At 39.3% G+C, this 24,920-nt stretch overlaps 1 protein-coding gene across 3 annotated transcripts in view; it reads left to right on the top strand.

Annotated features, from left to right (window-relative positions):
- Positions 1–24,920, top strand: part of znf385c (zinc finger protein 385C) — a 137,833-nt gene that overhangs the window by 16,023 nt on the left and 96,890 nt on the right. For 2 of the 3 annotated variants that reach the window (XM_025008893.2, XM_037978566.1), the window contains exon 2: positions 12,890–13,219. In XM_025008893.2, the coding sequence (XP_024864661.2) occupies positions 12,890–13,219 (330 nt within the window). Of the gene's footprint in view, positions 1–10,329; positions 10,455–12,889; positions 13,220–24,920 lie in introns of those variants that run through there. The other variant, XM_037978567.1, reaches the window with a different exon arrangement.

The raw sequence follows: 24,920 nt of genomic DNA, 5'->3' as shown, positions 1-24,920 counted from the left end.
CAGGGAGATCAGAGGTCAAACAGTTTTGTCTTTAACGACAACTTGGCAGTGTTGTTGTTTATATTCATTATCTTGAGGATTTGAAAAAAAGTGCATATCGTGTGTGTGTGTGTGTGTCGGCGCAGAAGTCCTTGTGTGTTGCGATAATTGCACCCTATCAATCACGTCGCAACCACAGTGTCTCCCCGGCATGTTTCTCCGCGCTGAAAGATTGTGTGTGACCCAGATACTACACAGAGGTGACTGAAAGCTGATTTATGATGTTGGATGTGTCTATTCATTTGTCTGGTTTGCTCTGCCTGCTCACTTAGCTCCATCGCCGACTTTGTTTATAGCATTATTCTGAAAAGCATCCAATCACAGAACGTGTGAGTGAGGCTTCCCGCTGGTGCCCAAGGGTTAACAAAACCAAAAAGGCTTCCTCATCAGAGGCTCTGCATTCATATTGTTCACATTACAGAAGCGTGCCCAGCGTCATTCACCTTTAACCCTCTCCAGCCCACTCCCTGCTCTCCGTCTCTGCAGGGGCGGCGGAGAGCAGGCTCGCTCAGATTGCTCTGACTTCGTCGACGACAGCAAGGATGCCACAGCATGAGGCCTGATCACTTCCTCACAGGGTCCTGATTATAATTTCACCCATTCTTATGCAGCGCATGAACAGCGCTGCATTTGCAGCTTATAAAATGTGTGGCACAAAATTTAGAATTGATGTTCAGCGACTTGAATCCTCACACATGAAACACGGGCTGAGTTTTATGAAGCCTTTGTTCTTCTGCTAAAATGAAAGCCTAAAATTTTTATTTAAGTGTTTATTTACTAGTAATTCTTTATTCATACTATAATATTTATTATTGTTAATCACTAATTAACAGAAACTGATGAAAACAAGTGAGATTTTTACCCAAAATCCCATTAAAGTGTCAAACAATAGAAGTTTAATTTGATACAAGAGCTAATTGTGAGTTTCTGTAGTCAGAGAAATGCTTGGTGAGATAAAATATTGTGTGCAGTCTGAGCTCTTTAATAGTGGCCAGGTTTTAATGTGTTTAAAAGTTACACTGAACTGAACTCAGCAAGGATTTTATGCATCCTTACCTTTTATTTATAGCCTATTTACAGCTTTTTTTCCCCATGTGTCACATTTATTTTATTTATTTTTTTTGTACAACAATAGGCAAAGTCAAGACACTTTATATTAGTATTTAGTTTAAGGTCTTCAGTTCAAGTTATTTGGCCATGTTTTAAAAAGATGCAGTTTTAAGTCTTTGGCTTTAGTGTAAACCTTTGAGGTAAAAACTCAAATCTATTATACATTGGTTGCCCGTTGCATAAAAAGGTGAGGAAAATGATAAAACCTCTTGCAGTGATAATACTTTTCTTCATCTGCTCTAAAGGGCATGAAAATGAATCATTTGTCTGTGTTTTATATCTTTACCTGTCTAGAGGCTGCAGATTGAAATTAGCCATTGGCAAAATCTGGCTTTATGCAATTGCCTCTTTGGAGTGTGTAGTTATTGTGCATGGTCCCACAAAATAAAATAAACAAATGGGTTTAAAATATTTGTCTGGCACCATGCATAATACAATACACTCCAAAAGAGGTAAATGATTTATACCAGAATTAGCAAATGGCTAATTTCCATCTGTAGTCCCAAATCAAAAGGAAACACACTCTATACAGTCAGAATTCAGGGTAAATCAGTGCTGCTGAACATAAATACAAAATATTAACTTAAAATGTTAAATTTCTTACAATAAATACATTTGAAATGCAAACTAGAAACTAACCATGACAAATGTTAACCATGCTAATTAGAGATGACAGCACTACTAAGGTAGTTAGTTCCACTTCTTCACTGAAAATGCAGATTGACCAAAAGCTGATTTCATGTCAGGGGTACTTCATTCTCCTTAAACAGTCAGCCTAGAGCAGGGGTGGGCAATCCTGGTCCTTGAGGGCCACTATCCTGCAGATTTACTTGTTTCCCTGCTCCAACACACCTGATTCAGTGGTTAAATCACCTCTGCATGTTCTGCAGAAGCCTGTTAATCACCCATTGATTCAAATCAGGTGTGTTGGAGCAGAGAAACAAGTAAAACATGCAGGATAGTGGCCCTCGAGGACCAGGATTGGACACCCCTGGCCTAGAGGATCTCCTCGTCTGCTCTGAACAGAGCTACACATATATTTTCAGTGGTGGAGGGGCCATATTGTGGACTCACTTAGAAACAAGCCAGACATCTGAATACGTAATTAGATTTTAACATTTTATATTTAATGAATCTATGACAGTAATGATACCAGAGTGGTTTCCAATCCAGCACTTTTAGGGACTCATTATAAAATGATCTGACTGGTTTTAAGGTAGCCTGATTCGTTTGAAATCAACAGGACATGCAGTAAATAATAAATCAGAGACGATATCGCTGCATTACTATGCATCATTGATGCCTAAAAGTAAATGAATAATATTTCAGTGTATTTGTCAACTTCTTGTGTTGTTTTTTAAACCCAAAAGTTGGATCCAGAATCACACCTAAATACTTAACTTCTTGAAGATTATTGATGTTTGACCTTTTCTACAAACATTTGGAAAAGTCATTTATTTATATTATCTTTTAAAATGCACAGTCTTTTCAGTATTCAGCACGAGATATAAAGATTTAAAACTAAAACTGAAACTTTGTGTCCATAATTTGGAAGATCATAAACTGGATCACAGAGACCCCAGAACTGAACCCTGTGGGCCTCGAAGAAGACAATCAACACAAACACGCTGAGAAGGATTTAATAAATAAGATTTTAGCCATTGTAACATGCTAACTGACAGGTTGTAGTGCAGAAGCTTTGTAAGCAGTTGTGTTTTTATGATTTTATTGTATTTAAACTAATCAATACTTTAGTATTGATGAGTAAAACTTGTAGAGACAACTAAACTCTATAATCAGCTCTGATGTTTTTCAGCTTTTCTGAAAATCTTCAGTATCTTCTGGCCTGTGACTTTACTCTCAGTGACTTTTATATTTATTAACACAGATGTTTGCTTTAAAAAGCTTTGATTATTCAGATTTACAAAACCTGCATATTATCAGAAATTGCACAGATGAGAGCGTTGAGCTGTCAATATAGCGTGAACATTTTCAGTTTGGTTAAAAATGGAAGCGTGGCCAGAAAAATAAATCTGCTGAATGTGTGAAGATGTGCGTTTTAACTATCAGTTGTTTATTGTGATCTTTAAACATAGTTTCTTTCAGGCTCTACTGGCAAAAATACATTAGAAAAAAATCACTCCTGTATATTTTGCAGCATAATAAAAAGCTTTCTTTCACTGAATTGCGCTAAATATAGAAGTGAAAGGACTATATTTCTAGGAGATGTTTTTCATTTATCTTAATTTCATACAAAGTGTAGTAAAATGAAAATTCCTCTTGTTGTAAAAGCCTTTAAAACTGTTTATATTCTAAGCAACACTTGTGTTTTCAAAGCACTTGGCAGAGATAAGTTGTTCAGAACATCTTGGAGGCATCTTTCTGTAGTTTTTCCACTTGTTTCTGTTAGTTTATGTAAATCACTCAGTTTTCAGATCAGGGTATTTGGAAGCCACCCATCTGTTACAGGACTTCTCCTTCTTCTTCTTGACATGTTTTTGTGATTCTGGCTCTATGTATGAGGTTGTTGTTCTGTTGTCAGAGGAATTTTAGACTCATCAGATTTCTCCTTGATGTTTTTCTGTGATGGATGGAGATGTAAAGTGCCTGAAACTTTTGCATCGTACTGTATATTAAGCCTCTAATAATCGCTATTTTTTTCACTGTGTGTCCCCTTGTGTAGCATGGCAACATAAATAATGAGCTCTCTCAGTTCTGGGTAGGTAATCCTTCCTCTAATCGGAGCTGGCACTGGGAGTGCGACAGGCACTGATGGATGCAGGGGAGCTTATTGGCAAGGACAGCCTGCATGCCAGCATCAACACCATCACTGATCTGTGGATAATGCAGCTGGATATTCACTCCCAGATACAAAAACACATGCATGCACGCAGATACACGCGCAGCTGAAACAAACTCGCTTTACCCACATGCTGACACAACATTTCAGCAAAGGCAGTAGTGCTCTTCATCTTCCTCTGAGGCTCTGACTTTCCACAGAGATCACTTCCTGTAGCTCTGATTTGTTGTGTCGTGCATATGTGCATGTTCATATTCACGTGGTTTGACTCATTTCACAGAATTTCTACGCTCAGGTAGTAATTTTGTGCATTTTTTTCCTGTGGAGACTCAACATCTGATTCAGATGCCTGTTGTTGTCAGGCTGTTGTGTTTTTATTTTTAAAAACTCAGTCTTAGAAAATGACATTTGTCTACAGCGGTACACGCCGTTTGTCAGTGTGTTTAACCACATGTGAAGGAGACTGTCTCTGTTTCTAATGAATTCCCTCCTACAGAACTAATGTCTTTAACAACAGGCAGTAATGAGGCAAATGCAATCAAATGATAGCAGCAATGATAACATTTGAAAGAAACACTTTTGGTTTTAGATGATCAGCTTGCAAAATTCTGTCCATCTTTTTTACTCGCTTGTTCTTGTTCAGGGTCTCAGGGAGCTGGTGTGGTTTTGTGTAAAAAGCAGAGCAAACAGGTCATGAGTCCATCCCAGTGTGCAAAATTCCCCCTTACTTAATAGTGTTTTATGTTGCAGAATTCCAAGGTGGAAAAAGGAAAGTTGGGAAGCCTAAGTGACCTGTTTCACGAACACCAGTGCAGGTTTGAAGAATGAGAACTGTTACATTAGTTTGAACATCAGGATAAACTTGAATGCATAAAACAGATGAATAAAGCCTATTGATGCACTGGATCACTTAAGGTAGGTAACTCCAACAGTCACAGCCCAGTGAGAGACTACATGTATTGAAACTTTTAGTTCTGCATTTTGACCGTAATGAAACTTTAAACCAGACTTCATCAGTATTTGGTCGATCCGGCTGAAAACTCCAGAAAATTTCTACTTCCATTTACTAGAAGCTCAGTCATCACAGCCTCGCTTTATGATTACCACTCATTGTTTGTTTTTCTGTTTGCAAAGGAGATCGTGTTTACGCTGAAAGTTTATTTTGCTCGTAAAGAACTTGTGAAGGTTTCTGTCCAGCTTTGGAACATATACAGTGCAGCCTATGTAGGTGCATGAGAATCATTCAGAAAGTTCAGGACTCAACCAACAGGATGCAAATAACATTTGAAGGTAAGCGTGTCCCCAGACATTAGCAGACAGAACCACCTCATTGACAGCTCCTGAACCTGCAGGGACAGATTCAGAGCAAGTAATGACATGTGAGGTGACATGTTGCTGAAGATGAACGTGATTGTTTTAATGTTGTGCCAGCAGGAATCTGTAACTGTCTCCTCCTTTTCTCTGCCAGCTGAGGAGCCTGAATCTGTTTGGGTCACTCCTGTCTTGTGTGATGAAAAGGACATATGGATTTCTCTGTATGAGAGAATGTCTGCTCCACATATTTTCTCCCAGCCTCCAAAGCCAAACAGGCCAGAAGTTATTCCTGAACACCAGTGCCTGCTTATTCACTCTGCTCTCTTTATTTGAAACTTACAGTACAAATCATCTGCCTACTTGCAAAACATAGTAAATAAACTTCATGCCAGCATTTCGGGCTAAGATCATCTTAAGCTGAGAAATGACAGAGTTGTAGTTATTTTGGCTGAACATTAAAAACAACATTGCCCAATCTCATGCGCTACTGCAATATCTGCAATATCTCGCATTATCTGTTAGCGCTTGGAATATATGTTGTAAAAGATCGTCAGCTTCTACCACACCAAAGTTATAGAAGTATAGCCATATTTGTGGCAAAGGCTGATTAGCTGTGGGGGCCATCATGAATAGAACTCCAGAAGTTAATCAGTTGTAGATGTTCATCTGAAAGTATAAATGAAATCTGTTCAGTGCTCCATGAGATATTTTGCTAACGACACAGACAAACGAACATACACCCGTTCAGAAACGGGTGATAATAATATGACATGTTTATGTTAATGGAGGAATGTGTGTTTGTGTGCAAAAATGGAGCTTTTTAAAAGGTGTTTTCAGCTGTAATCATTGAGCGTGTAAGACAAGGAAAAGCCTCACCTGTGCCTGACTTCTATCTTCCACTCATCTATCCTGAAGCTGTTTCATCCCATCTCTATCAGTCATGCCATCCAGGCAGGAAGTTGCCTCTTCATGGTCTCTGCTGTCACACAAGCTTTGTGTGAAAATTACACGCTTCTGTCACTGCCAGGGCTCTGCACTTAATTATTGACTTACATTAGATGATAATTGCATTGGTGTTTTGAAAGACATGCAGGAACAACATTCCTGCTTTTTTTTTCTTCCTTCTTTAATTCATGCAGGATTAGAGGCTCTTATCTGAAGGCAAAAATTTAAAAACACTCCTGGCAAAATCTTTGTCCAGTCAGCTCTGACTAACTTAATCCTCTTCTCCGGAGCATACAGCACCGTCTGCAGCTCACACTGACACGCAGCTGCTTAAATACTTATTAGTTAACATGAATGGAAAAATTATGAGGTAAAGATTGTCCTTGGGGGTATTAAACGGTTATTTCTGGCCTGATTTGCAGTAAAAATGAATAAAAGTGGTATAAGAACTAGTCCGCTCTCATAAATTTGAGGGATTCTCTCAGCCATGCATGTTCAAGCCAGAGGTGACGAATGTCCTTCATGCTATTTCTGAATCTGCTTATTGGAATGCCTCTGCCACACACCGCTGGCATGGCTGTAAACTGTTGGGTTTTTTGTCTCAAACCACAACCAACAGATGCCCCACAGGCTGAGGATGACCAATCATTAGCTCATTAATTAGATTTATTTCTGTCTGGGATTATCGTCCTGTGGCAAATCTTCCAAATCTTGATCTTGCTTGGTGTCACCAAACTGTGTTGTTTAGCTGTTAGAGATTTTTTTAGGTGTGATGTTCTGGGGAGTGTAGATTGTAAAGTAAACTCTTTACTGTGCACATGCCTTTAAACATCTATGGCATCCAGAAAATGAAGATCTGTCTTTTCCTCTGTGTATGTGTGTGTGTGTCAGAGCAGCTCATTGACTGTATGTGTGTGTGTGTGACTGTGGTTAAGCCTTGGTTTGTCCATGTCTAAGTATATCTGGTGTTTTATGGAACATTTCAGTGTCTGTGGTTTCTCCTTTTGGGCAATTCCCATTCGAGCTGTGGTTCAAACAAAAAAAGGCGTATATGGGTCTGTTTTCCTGCGTTGGCTAACTTTAGCCTACTCAAGGCAGACGGATGTTTGAATAGTAATGCAAACCTGGACTGCTCTGTTTTGTGTGGTAGAAAAATATGAAGGGCCACACTTGAGGGACTCTGTTTACTCGGCACAGTGGTTGTGTGTCGTTTGAAAAAGGTTAAAACTAGTTCTCTGGCATCCACTTCTCCTGCTAGACTTAACTACTGAAAGAGACATGTGTCATATTAAACGAAAGTAATTAGATTTATGACACATAATTAAAAGATGCTGGAACTTGGAAACAAAAGTATCATTGGGGAAAAAGGCACATTCATTTTTTGATCAGAGCAAATTAAGTCAAAATCATAAAAACGGACTTTGACAAGTGGTTTATGAGATATTTTGCTAACAGACAAACAGGGTTGACACCAATAGTTAATGCCAAGGTTTTTAGCTAATATGTCTGTTTGGTCAGCTTGACAGCCATCTCGATTTGAGTCTTAACGTCATTAACTTGTCAACCCAGTGATTACTTTCTGCAGGTTTCATTAAAATTTGCCAAGTGGTTCATGAGATACTTTGCTAACAGTACAAACACACACACACACACACACACACACACACACACACACACACACACACACACACACACAAAAGAGTGATTGTAATGGCCACATTTAGAGTAAAAACACAAGATAAGTGTGTTTTAAGCTCGTTAAGCTTGTGTTCAGTGGTTGTGAAATGATTCAACAGCTCCTTGTCAAACCTTTCATCCAAAATGTCCATTTAGAAAAAATGCCATAAGTTAGCTTATCATGAACATATTTATGAAATCCACAAAAATAAAATTTGTTATATTTATAAACACTGTAGTTCCTGAATAATGCAGGAAACTAAGGTAGAATGAGACCTGCAGTTTAAGTTTTCCTGTCAAAAGGCTTTATCAGCCAGTATATTTGATCAGAAATGACTGTTCAGCAGCTCCTGTTTGGTCTAAATTATTCTTTTATCTCCCTAACAATATTAACATTCATGCCTACCTGTACAGAAGTAAACACTCAGTTTCCCTCACAAATCAGCTTCAGTGCTGTGTGACGCTCTGCAAATTCAGATATTATTTTGTGAAGCTGGGACACAATGATACACAGATGCAAAAGCAAACACTCTGCTCATTCTTTTCCACAAACAACAACTGCACACCCTGTGCACTGCCAAAGCAGTACCACAAACAAAGATTAGAGAAAACACATCAATTTATCTGCCACTGCTCTTTATTTACTCCTAAGCTCGGCCTGGGGGTGATAAGATCTGCAAGCATATGCCTTCCACTCTTGAACCAGCAGCCACACAGCAGCAGAGGCTTCTTTTCCAATAAGCACCGCGCTGATTCCTGTATAATTACACTCATTAGAGGACATCAGCCTGGACTTTACATAATCAGCACTGATGTCCTGGACACAAAGACACTGAGTCTCTAAGACCTCAGGCCCGTTCTGTAGCTGCAGTGATGACAGTACAGTCGTGATGACAGTAATAACACTTTGATGATGCCAATTAAACAAAATCCTTTGTGCAACTTCCCCCCCTCCAATATCTGTCCATGTCACTTCCATCCCTAACCTGATCGCCTCCCTGAGCTTCGGCTGATTGTCAAGAAACAGATTTTCCCCACCTGCACTCATAATGTATGCAGATTTATTACATTTCTTGGCTTTATTTTTTCTTTTCTTTCCTTTTTTGTAAGTTATTGTGGCTCAGTGAGTGGATTATTTGTTTAGTCATACCTGAGTTTTTCTGTTTTGGTTGCTGCTCGCACACATTTGCTGAACTGCTTGCTGTATATTTACAACATTCAAGGGCAATCTTTGATTGTGTTGTGTGTGTGTGTGTGTGTCCTCTTGTGTTTACTGCTGGATGTTGTTGGATGACCTGTCTGGTTCTCGCTTGTACAGGCATGGATAAATGTGCTGGTACCCTTACAGCTCATTGAAACAACTCTTCATTTCTTGCAAAAAGCGATCCAATTAAAAGCAGCTGTCTAATGTATATCTGAATGTCTTTACTATGTGATAGAGTAAACAAAAATTGTGAAAATAAATTATTTGTTGTTTGTTTTACAAACATTTGCTAAAATAGTAAAGACAGATTTGTTGGTCCCCTTTAATAAAATCTATTAATCCTTGAATTTAGTCATGTTTCAAACTGTTTGATCTTAATTATTATCACGGTTTTCCTTCAAGTTTTCTGTCAGCCGTTCAGCCTATTTGAACAGAACAAACAGCCCCTGGGTAGTTTGGTATCATTGTGCGTACATGGTCCAGAGAAAGCAAAGGCAAGAGCTGCCTGAGGAGCAGAAAGAAGAGTATACAGATCCAAGTTCAGGGTAAAGGCTACAAGACCATTTCCGTGCAGCTTCATGTTCCTTAGAAGCTGCTAACATGCCTGCAGTGTTTGCATTAGTCCATCTGTAGGTCTGACCGTGAAGAACCAACGCCTTCCCATGCCCACCGTGACCACAGTGAATGGGTGGGGTGGGGGGTTTCTCAAAGGTGGGCCAGTGGTTAGAGCTGCTTTAAGCTGTGGAAGTGACAGTATTTCATGTGTGAGCTACAGACAAAAGATCATAAATAGAGGTTTTACTGCTCAGCTGCTATGCTGGGTGCGCCCGGGTCTTTTAGCAACATCACTGCACTGATTGATGGTTCCCATATGCTGAGGGAGAAGGCGTTGCAATGTGGGGGTGTATCAGAAAGTGAAAACAGCAGACATGGCAAAGACGGCATCTTTTCCTTCCCTTTCCTACCACCATGCCCCCCCTCTAACCCCCTGACAATCTCCTGTCCTGTCTCAGCCTACAGAACTCTGTGTGTGGACACAGCAGGGGTTCTTGTCTCACACAGCTTCTACATCGAGCTGGAAAAGTCTTTAAAGTCTTTGTAAGCTACAAGGAACAGACACCCTCACACAAACTCCCAGATGAAAGCTGCAGAAGTCTTTTGGTCCTTGTGAGCCACCATCCAGCAGGTGGATTCAAAACCTCTGTACATAAAAGTAACTTGACCCTTTCTACTCCTGCTGTCACAGATTCATGTCGCTGAAGAAAGGGACAGCCAAGAAACAGCTTCAAAGAAAAAGTCTATAAGCATTCAGTCCCGTCTCTTGTTGAAAAAAATTCAACAACATCCTGCTCATCTAAAGATAAGGTACACAAAAACATGCAACTTATTATAACCCCAGAGAGAGGAAGTAAGCTCTACTTTCTGAACAACACACACTCCTCTCTGTGACTTTAACTTTTTTTTTTTTAATCTGGGCTGGAATCTAAATATTTTCACTAACCGGAAGATTATGATTGTGGTTAAATTTAGCTTTTCCCACAGTTAAATAAAAACAGAACTGATCCTGTGTCTGTTTATTATTGTTCGGCCAAAATTACTTTCTGACCTTTGTCCTGCATTTGTCTCATGCTGCCAACGCATCCAGAGATGCTCTGATGTTTGCTGTAAAAACTAAAACCGTCTTTTTTACTACAAGAAAAATCCGTAATATTTGTTCAAGGTTAACAGTTATAATAAAAGCCAAGACTTTGCATCATAAAATAGAAAATACAGGTTAAGATCAATTAAATCAGGTTAAGTATTAAACCTGTTTTTCTTCTGAAATGATCTGAGGAACTGTGAAGATTTTCTTAAAGCTTTAAGTTATTGATTCACAACACAGACTCCACGGGCTTCTGATTGCACAAAACCTTTTGCTCAAACTTTAGCATTAACTGTTGGCATCAGTGCTGTTTGTCTGTTAGCAAAATATTTCTTGAACCACTGGATGGATTTCATTGAAACTGTTAGAAAGCAATAATTGGATGAACTGGGTTTTGAACTGAGTCAACCCATTTCAAAATGGATGCCACAGCTCACTGTCTTTAGAAAACACACAAATGGCTATAAATAAGTACATTTTTGCAGATATTGGGTTAAAATTTGGTGTGGTGGTAGCTGAGAGCCATTCACAACACATATTTTAGCATGACATGTCACATTATTACATGAGATTGTGTATAACGTTATTTACAAGTTTCTCCTAAACAGCTATAACTTATTTCTCAACATAAAATGATCTTAATTTAAAACTCTGGTAGAAAAGGCGGCGGGTAATATGCATTCCTTTAAAGAAAGTTAGGTCTAAACTAACTATTATTTTGTTTACTTTAAAGAACAGTCTTGTGATCTGTCACTGATGATGTAGGGATTCTGTGGTGTATTTTTTATTTTTTCAGGTCTTCATTTTGAGTTTTCTTTTCACAATCGGGCTAATTTGCTGTAGCTAGCCCAGTTGTGTGGCTGCAGAGTGAGGAGGCTGCCTTAGTTACAGACTACAGAGGATTTTTTTTTTTTTTTTACATTCAGTGCAAGAGACTAGCATTACTCAAAGCTTTTGAAAAAACATCTGATGGAGACTCTTGAGTGCTCCCAGATTGGTAATGTGAATTTCAGTTTTCATGCAGGCTGCTTGCTCTAATGTGTTTTTGAGCACTGGGTACTTTGTGTGCATGTGTGTGTGTGTGTGTGTGTGTGTGTTCACATTTGTGTGTTTTAAGGTTTTTTTTATGCATGTGGGTATATACTGTACACAACATAGGCTGTGCTGTCTTCTGTTTGTGTATGCCCTAGTTGTTAGGGGTTAAAGGTAAATAAATTGCCGGCAGCAGAAATACACAGCTGGGTGTATTTTAGGAACTTTTTCCTAAGGTGATGTCTTGGTCTTTTGCAGAGCTATTGTAGATCCACCGTTTCACTCATTTATAGAGAACTAGCAGCTCATGAAACAAACAGTTCCTCTTTCTGTCAATATTTGAAGAACTGCCACTTTACGGAACACATTTTTGTCTGCTTTAATTCCCAGCTTTTCATTTATTTTCTTCATTTCAAATCCCATCTCCTTTTTAACCTTTATATCCAAATTGATTTAGAAGCTCCACATTCTTGGTTGTTCTGTTTGCTCCAGACACTGCCTGGCTGATGTCCTCCACGGAGGATGCATGGTTCCTGCTGCAGATTTTTTTGGCTTGCAGGGGTGTGCAGACAGTAAACAGGCATGGAGTCATCACTTGTGAAACAGCTCTACATGGGTGGGGGGGGGGGGGTGTCAGTGTTCCTCAGAGAGCCTCGCTACAGCACTCTGTCTCCCCCAAGTGGAGCCTGGTTGCACTTTATGACCAACACTAGATTGATTCATCGATGTTTGTGCATTAAATTGTTCTCCTTAGTCTTTACATATCGTATTTGTCGATGCATAAAAAGCCCATTTCTCTGTATTTGTAAAGTGCATGATTTATAAAAGACACGAGCGGGGTCAGATGTCAGACACGTCTTAACAAAAGCTGCAGGAATGAAGAGTATTTTTGACCGTGTCCTTTGCAGATATCAGGTTTTACAAGGGTGGCTTTGTGTGCTTAAAGAGCCTAAGATGGAGTAAAAAGGATACCTCTATGTTCCGGGTACAGGACTTAAAGTACCACTCTGATCACGCTGGGCTCCACAAAACACAGGGGCCATATATACTGTATATAGATATACAGTATATATTGATCTCTCTTTTATTATGGTCTTCTCCAACCTGCCGTCTTCTTCTGTCACAGGTATGAAACGTCCTTTCAGCCAGTCATCTCTGCCCAATCCTGAGCCGGAGACCAGTGGTGTCGGAACCGGGTCGGTGGATCAAATGGACATCGAGCCTTGCTGCAACATCCAGGATGACGGCGCAGTACCAGAGAGCCAAACGCCGGGGGGGACCCTTCATTCTTCGCTGCACAGACCCAAAAGGGAAAGGAAGCAGAGGACCTACACTTTGTGTGAGGTCTGCAACATCCAGCTGAACTCAGCGGCGCAGGCCCAGATCCACTACAATGGCAAATCCCACCAGAAGAGGCTGAAGCAGATCAGCAATGGCAAAATGCCAAGCAGCACAGGTAGGCCAAAGGTGATGCATGGCTGACTGGTTCTTTGCTGCAAAATAAGACATAAATGCATCTCTCGACTCAGTTCTGGGTCTTATAGCTCGTTAGGGTCGGGCAGATTAATGGAAGCTCAAACATACTCCCCGGTTGTGTCACTGGTCTCCCTCTGCCTGCTTGTATTTAACAGAAGTTACACAAATTGGATTCTGTTTGCTGAAACGTGTTCAGACAGAGCCTTGGGCTGAGAAAATACACCAACAGGCAAGTGGAGCAAAGCAAAGTCAGCAAGTGAGGAACTAATTAAGTAGTGGTTGTGGTGGTGTTTCTGGGAGTGAAACTGCTGGACTGAAGTTGGAAATTTTATTTATTTTTTTTATTTCATTCTTATCACAGATTGGTTTGGTTCTGCTGCAGGTAATTAGTTCTTCAGCTCTGTTTGCCCTGACTACACTTTCCCATGCTTTCTTCTCTGCCCTTCTAAAAAAACGACTCTCGCAATATAGCACCATCAAACAGTTAATTGAAAACGTACAAGAGAAACATGCGGGCCATAAGTCCACAAATGTGTCTCTTGTAAAAGATAAAATGTTTGGAAATTTGGAATATTTTGGAAACTGAGGCACCAGTGTAATTTATAAGAACTGTTTTGTAAAGGTCACAGTTGTACAAGGCTGCTTATTTCCCTCTTGGTTGAGTTATTTATGTTGGTGATATCTGAGCCCTGCTGGCTTCTGGAACAAAGGTTTCCATTAAGAAAGTTTCTCGCTGCATGTATGCACCTCCGAAATACAGTCAAAAAGTGTGGTAGGTAATTTATGTTGAATTTGTGCACTTGTGTGTTTCATTCAGTGTTTCTAAACAAACTTGCTGCTGTTTTTGCATCACCTTCTGAAACAGGCAAATTATATTATATTAACATTTCTCAAAGTAATTGGTATCATTTAATTTAAAGGTCTGTGAGGTTAATAAATGGTCCAAGAAAGATATTTGTGAGATAGCAGTGGACTGAAACTCATCAGGGTATATTTTATGCTTAAAAGTGCCTTAATAAAATAAATTTCTTATGTATACATAAAGCAAAGCTGTACAATGGAACACTTTTTTAAAACAGATTCACTGTTTAACAATATTAAATGTTATCTAGTTTATTCTTTTGGTGCTTTTAGCTCCTACCTAGCCTTTTGCGAGTTTTAAATTCTATATAGCATTGTAAATATTTTTATCTAGCCTTTTGCTAATTTACGTATAGCTAGCTTTTTGCTGCTTTTAGCTTTTACAACTGAGTTTCAGCTCCTTTTAGCGAATTTCAGCAGTTCTTCTGCACTCGTCGTTCACACTGCGTTTACGAAGAAAATGCAATTTCTCTAGTTTTATTTGTTTTTGTGCCGCTTTTGACAAAAGGAAATTCAGAGTGTTTAATTGATTGGCTCTTGTTTCTGCCTGTTTGACTTTGGGTTGTTCTGCATAAGTGTTAAGATGCAGCAGATTAGCAACCCTGCAACAAACTTTACTACATTCTACAGAATAATAAAGCCCAAACTTTGTCATGCACTCAAGTACTGTGTCTAAATTTCCTGTTTTGGTACACTGCTGCGGGGGATGCAGAGTGCATATAAAAAGATGTGTGTGTGTGTGTGTTTGTGTACAGGGTGTATATGAGGGCATGCTGCACTGTTGTGGTGTGCAGATTCTTTCTGACACACAGTCACAATCATGCAGCCTTATCTCTGCTCACCTTCTGCTGACTCCCCCCGGCAGCCAGCTCTGCTGCGTCCTCATCTCCAGCACGGCTTCTGTGCTGTTTGTGTGTCCGTGGATGTATCCTGCTCGCCTGCTTCGGATATTTTTAGAATTCCTAAATGCTACAGAGTCTGTAGTTTGTGCTGTGGAGACAGAAATGCACGCTTCAATGCATCTGTGTTTATGTCAGCCTCCCATACTGTATGTTAAGTAAGGCATCTGGGTCTGGTTTGTTTGTTGACGAGGTTAAATACTGCATGAGTTTAGAATAAATAAGGTAATTTGAATTAGTTTAGGTGTGTATGCAGCGTGCAGCGTGTTTGTGAGTTATTCCCAGCGAATTGTTCCATGTCAGTGCACGTTTCCCTCCCTCTCTGCTTCACTGAGCTGACACTGGGTCCAGGCTCTTCTTCCTCTCTCCTTCCTCCTCCCTCTGGCATGGATAGCGGACATGTGGAGCAGCAATTGCTTCTGAAAGATGCATGTCTGTGTGATTAAGAGATTTCCTTCAGTTATCACGAGAACATGTTGAGAAGCTCACTGACAGATCTGCTTGGAGAGGAGTCCAGATTTGACTTTAGGTGTCAATTTTTCTCTTAACGGTTCATAATATTATTTAAAAAGTAAAGTAAATATACTGTTAAAGATAGCAATTTTTGAAACATGAGCCTTTGGAACTTTTTCTTAGATGTGCCTATATATTTTTCCTGTTTACTAAGAAAAACAACTACAGCTTCTGCAGCGATGTGCATAAATATTTTACAGATATCAACGTGTAATTTTATGTTTGATAAATTTATGTTCCTCACTAACCACAGCAATTCTAAACAGAAATGTTGTAAAACTGCCACATTATTCTTTAAACCTTTATAATATTGATATTTATATTAAAAAACAAATCTAAACACACCCAGGTGATCAAAATTAGCCATGTTCACACTGTCTAACTTCAGTCCAGATGCTGTTTTACTGTCTGTAGCTCATTAGCATTCACTGTTAAGGAACATCTTGAATGACATTCTGCTCTCAGCATGATCCGTGTCGTATGCGACGCTACATTGCATCTAAATATGGAAACATAAGGGCGATGTGTGTTAAAATACTGTATTGTACTTTTATCGTTTTTGATGTGAAATGGTTTTGTGCATGTAGGAGTTTTGCAGATTCAAAAAGCTGAAAGGAACTATTTTTTACACACAAAAGACGCTGCTGCTGACCTTCCTGAACTGACAGGACCTAAAACAAACCGTTTTATTTAGAGGTTTTAATGAGGTCCTACTGCTATGTGCAGAATAAGGTTGAAATGCTGTTAAACATATTAATATAACATGTCTTTTTACTGGGCCTTTTACATCTCTGACACATTTAAAGATTGCAAACTTGACATTTCTTAGAATAGAGAATCATAACATCACGAGTTTCATTTATAGCTGAAGGTGGTTTGGGTGGTTTCCTGATTCAGGTTGGATGACAGTGTCACGTCTCCAACTCTATGGAGGAAAACCTAACGTATAAAAAATGGGGGTTTATGTTTTTCTAGGGGCACCTAAAGGCAGTTCCTCCATAATTAGTGTTCCCAAGAACTAAAATTATATGTGAACCAGCTGCAAGTCTGTGTGATCATTACATGAAGTTATAATGTTTGTATTGTCCTAAAGAGTTGTATCTCTGGATAAGTTAGTTTTTTAATTATAAAAGATGCTGTTTGCTCCTTTGTATCATAGTTGCCCTTTACTAGTGCCGTTGAGTGACTTTTTTCTGGCGCAGCATTCAACTCCCTGGAGGATGACAGGCTTTAATCCGCCGACAGCGATGTTTGTTAGCAAAATATCTCATGAATGAATGGATCAGTTTTAATGAAACTTTCAGACCGTAATCATTTGATGTACAGCTACAACTGGTTACCTATGAAGTCAATCCAACTCATGATGGCCACACAGATAATCGACATTAGCAAACACAAAAATGACTCTAATTCAGTCCGTTTTACAGATACTGAACTAAAATTCAATGTGGTAGTAGCTGAGCATCATCCAAAACATACTCGGACCGCTATTTATTGTGCAACAACTTTGTTAAAGAATTTGGCATTGAATGTTGGTGTCAACCATGTTTCTTTGTTAGCAAAATATCTCATGAAGCACTAGACGGGGGGAAAAAATCTTTTACAGTTTATCAGCAACTCATCAAGCACAAACATATTTCACAAAGTTTTGCAATAATGCATAAGGTCATGCTCAATGTTATTTTTGACCAAAAATGGCTACAACTCCATCATTTTTCAACATAAGATAATTTTAGTTGGAAACTTTGAAGTAAAAGGCAGCAGGCGATATGCATTCCTTTAGGGAATGCTGAGATTTTAATTTTCAATTGAGATTGCCATCATGTCCAGCCTGAATCATGCACCGAAATCCAATCTTACCCTGCCCTGAAAATGCTCTCACACACTTCCTTATACTTTCTGCCACTGACAGGTTTGCATTGCTGTAAATTCCTCTGTTTCAGCACAAACGATCACCTGATGATCGAAGGGTGTGGAGAAACGGAGGAGAAGAGAAAAGAGTCGAGCAGAGAGGACATCAGGCTGGCCGTGGTTTCATAAATCCGACAGTCTGATGACACTGTTAGGCTGCGTGTGGCTGTTTCCATTTCCTGTTGTGTTAATCATCCTTAGCTGTGGATGTTTCTGAGGAAGAAAATAAGTGTTTATTATGAATTTTATTTCATGCTGTACCACATCCTGCCACCCTTTGGTTTGTTCACATTTATCTTGTCATGTTTTTGGTGGAATTGAGCCTCCTCTTCATCGTTAGTGTCTTCATCATGGCTTTTGTCTGACTGCGTTGCTCTTGCTCTATTTTAATAAAGCGTGAGGAATTGGATTAAATGCAGGGATTTTCGACATGAATGCATTTTATTTTTGTGCTGCCTTGTGATTTTCCTAGTTTTTTCAACAGGAAAGGAAAATTTGTCTTAATGCCTTTTAACATACAGAATATAAACCGTTCAAGCTGTGATCTTAGTTTAAAGCTACCGTTTTTCGATTTGTTTATTAAATTCTTAAATATTGAAATCACACTTATAAATTGCATTTACTCTCTGTGCTGTGTTTTCCTCGTGGCTGTGTAAATCTCCTGGCTTTGGAGTCATGCGCTTTTGTTCCCGTTTCCTCACCTCCCGTCCCCCCCTTCTCGCCGTCCTCCTCCTCGCTCTTCTCCGCTTTGCCCCGGGGTGCAGCCCTCTTTGTAGCAGCAGTCCAGACTGCGAGAAAAGGTCGTCAGGCAAACCGGGCTGACACGCGAAGCTCAGTGTAGCGAGGAGCATGAGGTGTGGCGCCTATAAGGCCACGCGGAGGGGGCAGATCCCCCAGAAAGCATCCGATGTCTGTGTTTGCCAGGGTTGTGACGGGTCAACTGCATGTGTCTGAGGAGAAGGCCATGTGAATCTAACGATCGGCCCTTATCTGGCCTGTCTGCTTCAGCTGCTGCAGAGATATCAGCTAAATGAGTCAAACTGTTTGTGGATTTACTAAATGTCAGAAAATATCAAACCGCTGCAAAAGTATTTTGTCTTTTTAGCCACATAATGTGACCTTTTTTCTCACTAACTGTTGCCTTCTATCCATCAGACTGCAAACATTGTTGAACAGTTTTAGCACAGAATTGTGTGATCCTGATTTCCTGTCTTCTTTATTATACTGAACATCAGTGGACATATAATGTACAAATAGCTAATGTAATGTATGTGTGTGAAATTTTAGCATCGTAATATGTGCATGTACAACATTAGTGGAAGGAAAATGATCCAGTAATTCAAATAATTCTTTTGCTATTTGATTTAAAGAAAAATCTTGGTTTTCTTTGTACATGACTAATAACACTCTAGTACCCGACTAGGGTTTGTCCCTCCTGGGCTACTGTAGTAACAAATTGGCACAACACTGCAGAGCAGCAAAAACACCTTTGGATATAAATGGTTGTTATAAAAGAACTTTTATTCTTACTTTCATACAATTTTACATACACTAATAGAAATGCATTAACTTTTTAACAGCATTTCACTTTGACAGTGTCGCCAGTTGCCATTAAAACGAGTCAAAACCTAGTTATTATTTATGGAAAAGTCCATTTTCACTGACAGTGTTTATGCAACACTGCTTTGTTTGTCTCTCCTCACACAAATAGAAAAAGAAATACATTATCCTGTGGTTTTTTTTAATTTGTTTGGTTGTCATTGGAAAACACAAAATCAAATGATAATCATATATCAACCAAGCTGCTGGATGGTTTTAGTGTTTGCACCAACTACAATAAAAATAAGGAACAAAAAGTCTGTTTTATTTATTGATTTGTCAAAATTGGTCTGTTGCTATTAAGTGACATGCAGGCAAATTCAAGGTGAAATGAGAACATGAAACCAGGAAAAACACAAGAAAAGAAAATATATATTTTAACTTAAATATTTCTACAACAGATGATTTAAAAAATGTGTATTTTCATAACTGATGGCCATGGAAACATGACTAATTTAGCCACACAGCTCTCTATACATGAAGTATAGTTTATATAATTTATGTAATTATGTGAACATTTACACAATTACATACATTTCCTTAAAAACATTGTTCACTTTGAAATCTGCTGCAGTAGACTTATCCTGTTTTTGTCTTCTTATTTTAGGTTTTAGCTATTGAGCTGCTACTTTTGGCTTTAAGCTAGCCTTTTGCTGCTTTTAGCTTATCTAGTGGTTTCCTTCTTTTAGCTTTTGGCTTATGTTTTGTTCCATTTGGCAACCCTTTTGCAGCTTTTGTCTTTTAGCTTGTGTTTTGCTTCTTTAAGCTTTAACAACTCAGTTTCGGCGACAAATTTCAGCAGTCATTCAGCACTCAGAATTCACAGTGCATTTTCACAAAAAATGCAATTTATCTTGTTTTTTGGTTTTGTTTTTTAGTATTTTTATTATTTTTTATGTAGGATCTACTTTAAAATAATTCAACATCACTTTTAGGTTTATTATTAAAAAGTCCTAACCTGATGAGCTTCTCCTGTTCTCTCTGAAGATCTTAATTTTGGACAGTTTTCCCCTTTTCCCCTGGTGGCTCGCTGTAATAAAGCCTCATGAAAGGCTTCCTTTCTAGACCCTGTGACCTCCCCTCATCTCACATCCACCTTAGCCTTCCTCTGATCCCCATTATTACAGGTCTTTGGAAGGGCTAAATTACAGCAGAGTGACTTATTACCAGCTGTATCCAAGAGTAGGATGGAAGTTAGAGAGGGAGAAGGCAGGAAAAAATGGAGAAGGCGAAGGGGGATGAGGGAAAAAAAGCAAGTAAAATGGAGGTCACATGAGCAAGACAGAGAGAGAGAGGCTAAAGAGTGGGGAAAACACTTTTACTGAAAGGAGTAGGGGGTGTGAGATAGTGAGAGGCAGACGTAGACAAACACAGTCGTTTACAATGTGAGGGAGAGCTGTCGGCTAATAGACACATGATGTACGGCTGCTAAAGGTTTGCTGCTCCACACAGTTCCCAAAGTTCACATGTAGCTATAATTCTTTACATTCTTTCCAACACAAGCGATGCACTGTGAGATACCAGCCGGATCTCCTCAGAGGGTCACAGAGTTTTGTCTGTCAGCTTCAGGATGAGCATCGTTTGAAATTTGATCCAATCTCAGGAGAGCCTTTGTGTACCATCCAGCGAGGAGAGCGAGCTGCGAACAGTGTCGGAGCATGTGCTTGTGTGCAGCGTGGTTGGACCTCTGGAGACCCTCGCTGGGTTGCACATGTAACTGAAGTAGACAAGCATTGGTAAACAGATGTAATCTGGGCTGAATGAGACAGGGATGGGATAGGGGGCGGGGGGGGTGTGGTGCACTAACAGAGTCAGAAACAGACGTCTCACTGAGGTCGATGACAAGCTGGCTTATGCTCAACACAAATTATAATCTTCATTTTTTGTGCCCTGTTGTCTGATGCATTTCTTCTCATTTCTATGTTTTATGTCAGACTAAATTGATATATGATGCATTAAATTTAGATTAGGCATACATTTAGTCTTCTGCTTGCAAATGTGAACAAAAAATGGATGAAATTGAGTTTAACAGAAGTAGTTGGATCACTTAGAGAATCTTGTGTTGCAATATTAAAATTCAAAACTAAAATGTTTTTCTTTCCTGTGAAACGTGGTGTGAATGCTGAGGTCAGGATGACTTCGCTGGAATATGTTGAAGAATGAATTAAGGTTTAAACAAGCAGAACATAAGCTAAAATCAGCAAAACTGCAACTGAAAGCTAATGGATTAAACCAAGAATAGGCAATCCTGGTCCTGGAGGGCCACCATCCTGCAGGTTTTACTTGTTCCTCTGCTCCAACACACCTGATTTGAATCAATGGGTGATTAACAGGCTTCTGCAGAACATGAAGAGGTGATTTAACCTCTGAATCAGGTGTGTTGGAGCAGAGAAACAAGGAAAACATGCAGGATAGTGGCCCTACCCCTGGATTAAACTGTTGCAAAAAGCCAAAATTGGCAAAACCATAGCTAAAAGCTAAAAAAAAGCATAAAGACAAAAATAGAGGAAGTATGCTGAAGTAGAATTTGGAGAACAATGTTTTTGAATGAATTGAATAAATATGTATCCAAATGGGGTAGCTGTTGTAAATAAAGTTAAATAATTCAAGAAGTATTAAAGTTACAAATACTAAAAGTCTCAGTATATGGGAAAAAAAGCACAAAGTATGAGGATGATGTTTGATTGCAATTAACATACGGAAGAAACTCAGCATTGTGTGAACGCTGAGTCAGCATTCACACAATAAGAAATAAATCAATACTTTTAAAATATGTAGAAAATCCTGTTTGTGTGCGAACATTTATAACTTTTAGCCTTTCTGTGATAATTATAAGTGTGTCAGTTCTTTAAGTTTTATTTAGATATTAATATTACAGTTCCCTTTGAGTTTTACACACAAACATACACACACACACACACACACACACACACACAATGCCATTTAGAGAACCAGGGAGGCAACTCAGGGATGATTTTCATTGTTATTCATGTATTAATTTATTCACTCATGGCTGACGCGAAACACGGCTGTAATATGCAGATGTGGGTTTGTTTCTCGATGGGAATTTTCCGGACCACTGCCTTTAGCTGCCACTAATAATAAAGACAGGCAAGGGGTGAGGGGGAGGGAAGGAGAGAGAGGGGGCTGGAGGGAAATAATAGTTAGAGGAGGGGAGGTTGTGGATGTCAGGATGCCTCCAGTCATCAGCCAGCTCTCAGATCCCCTGCTTCCTTTCCTACACACACACACACACACACACACGTTCAGGTGTGATCGAGCTGCGAACGATCTCGTCCTTGACACGAAGGTGGGAATGTAGGGTTGTCCTCTCTGTTGTTGACAAGACTCCTGCGCGGAGCTGCCGGGCTCTCTGAGCGATAGACGCTGATTTTTTAAACCGACTTTGCATCATGTGATGGAATAAAAGATAAAAGACGTCATTCTGCTTCAACTGAAGCACTTTGTTTAACCTGCTTCCCCAGGGGACAGTTATAACTCAAGATGTCAGCACCCGGCAATCTTTACCAACAACGAGGCTTTAAAAGACTTCAGCCGGCTACGTTCTAACCCTTCCTTAATGACGGTGCTTATTTCTCAGCTCGTGAAGTAAAGTAGCTGATAAAAAGCTAATGCATTTTTATGTGCTTCTTTATTGAAATCCTTCCTAAGAGTCTCGGCAAGAAAATAAACACTTGAACAAAGTGACTTTGTCATTTCCCGAGACGTGAATAGCTAAAGAAGTACCCTGCGGGCAGCTGGCTGTGAGACATGTTGTTTTCTGCATGTATTGTTGTGGTGTTGGACTCGGGCGAGCTCCTGTGGGAGGGTCACAGGAGTCGGCGCTGACATGCCGGAGGAGTAATGATGTCAAGGACGAGACGCTAACAGGCAGCAAAGGATTCGGTCTATTTTCTCTTGGCTGCTGCATCTGTGAGAGGTATTAACCCCCTCCTGTCTGGGTGACAGAGCTGAGGAATGACAGCGAAAGGAACCGGGGCGAAGGGCCCTCGGAGAGTTCACGCAGACATGGAGGAGAGTCGGAGTCAGTCACACGGCAGCTTATGGAAAATTAAATGTTGAGCTTTTTATAGGCAACAAGGAAGAAACGTGACTCCATAAAGAGGAGAGTTGAATGCAAATAGAGGATTCACATAGGCTGCCTCAGCTATTTATATATAAATATGATCATTTAAAGCAATAAAGCCAGCAGATAGTGCACCTAAAACTAGATTTTTCATGCCTGTGTTTGCAATCCATATGGATTTCATCAGGAAGTTTCTAACATTCACCATATATTCCAGATTTACTGGGATTTAAGTCATAATATGCTGTTTATATTTAGCAGTAATAGATTTTAAGATGTTTTTCATCCTCTTATGAGGTTCTTTGTGGCTTTGGAAACTCTGCAAACAAGTAAAAAGTAAACCAGATTTATCAAATCTGTCAATTTCAGGACTCACAAGCACAATATATAATTAGATTTTTTCCAAAACTGCAGCGTGAAGAAAGACTTAAAGAAGTAGGAAAACTACATTTCTAATAAATATTTGGGCAAACAGATTTTCAAGTTTTACTGTTGATGATCTTTATAGATGAGGTGTTTTTGTTTTTAAACTTTTTTTAATCACTTTGTACACTTGTGAAGTTATTCGAATTTTACTTTGTGCTTTATATCGCCCATCACCAAGTTTTTCCCCTGGTCTTTCTGTGTGTGTGTGTGTGTGTGTGTGTGTGTCATGTTAGTAAAGTATGTCATAAAGTAATCATTGGCTGTACATCTGTACATCTATAGCCAACACAGAAATAACTATAATTTAAGTAATTTTATTGTTATTGAGCTAAATGTTTGGTGTGATTGTAGCTAACACAAACCAAAAGATCTCGCAATATTGTATAAGATCACTCATAATGTGACTTTCAAGTTTTCACCAAAATGGCTGCAACTCTGTCCTTTTCTCAATATAAGTAAGTAAAAATTTATTTGTATAGCACATTTCAGCAGCAAGGCATTCAAAGTGCTTTACATCATAAAAGCATCAGTCAAAAAACATCAAAATCATCAAAAACATCATTACAATCATTACAATATAAGATATTAGGTCGAAACGCTGGCGTAAAAAGTGGCAGGTGACATGCATTCCTTAAAGGCCCACCAGGCCTTTAATTTTGTTTGTTGAGTGGATGATTAAACAGTTATTCTCTTTCTATTCTGTTCCGCAGAAGCAAAAACTGTGATGCTTTTAATTGTAAATTACAGACACAAGCACTTTGATTTCAACTCCCTTTTGATAAAAACTGAAAAATGCAAATCTGTTTCAGAAAATGGGTTTCTTTACAAATGTATCCTTGGTTTAATCTTTGTTGGATTCCTGCTTCCAGGCAGGAGGATCGGGTCCTGTTTTCCACACACACGTGTAAATGTGTCGAAACGACAAAAAGAAAACACGTCGGGTTCTCTGGAAACATCGATTCACACAGCGACGTATAGTTTTATCAGCGTAACGGAACAAGAACTCAGAATAACGTCCTAAACATTTAAAAGATCTGTCAAAAACAAGTGGAAAAATCTTCTTTCCTTCTGATTTTTAGACACATGCGTGGCTACCCGGAGTCGAAGCCCACAGTCAGGCATCCAGGCCTGAGTCCAAACCATGTCAAATCAGCAGAGTCTTCACCAGAGGCCAAATCTGTAGCGTATAATTAGCTTTTAATCAGCACCCTCATTCAGGCGAGCGGTGAAGATTAGCCCAGCTTGGGCTCTGCCTAAAATAAGCATTCATAAATGCGTGTGAAAGCCTCTGACCCATCGCATCCAATCATACACACTCAATACCAGCTTCCTCCCAGCAGCCTTTCATCTTTTTTTCTCCAACTTTCGCTTTTAAAGCTCATATT

This window comes from Kryptolebias marmoratus, linkage group LG12, assembly GCF_001649575.2.
Source record: "Kryptolebias marmoratus isolate JLee-2015 linkage group LG12, ASM164957v2, whole genome shotgun sequence".
NCBI lineage: Eukaryota > Metazoa > Chordata > Actinopteri > Cyprinodontiformes > Rivulidae > Kryptolebias > Kryptolebias marmoratus.
This window is presented reverse-complemented; position numbering and strand designations above follow the sequence as displayed.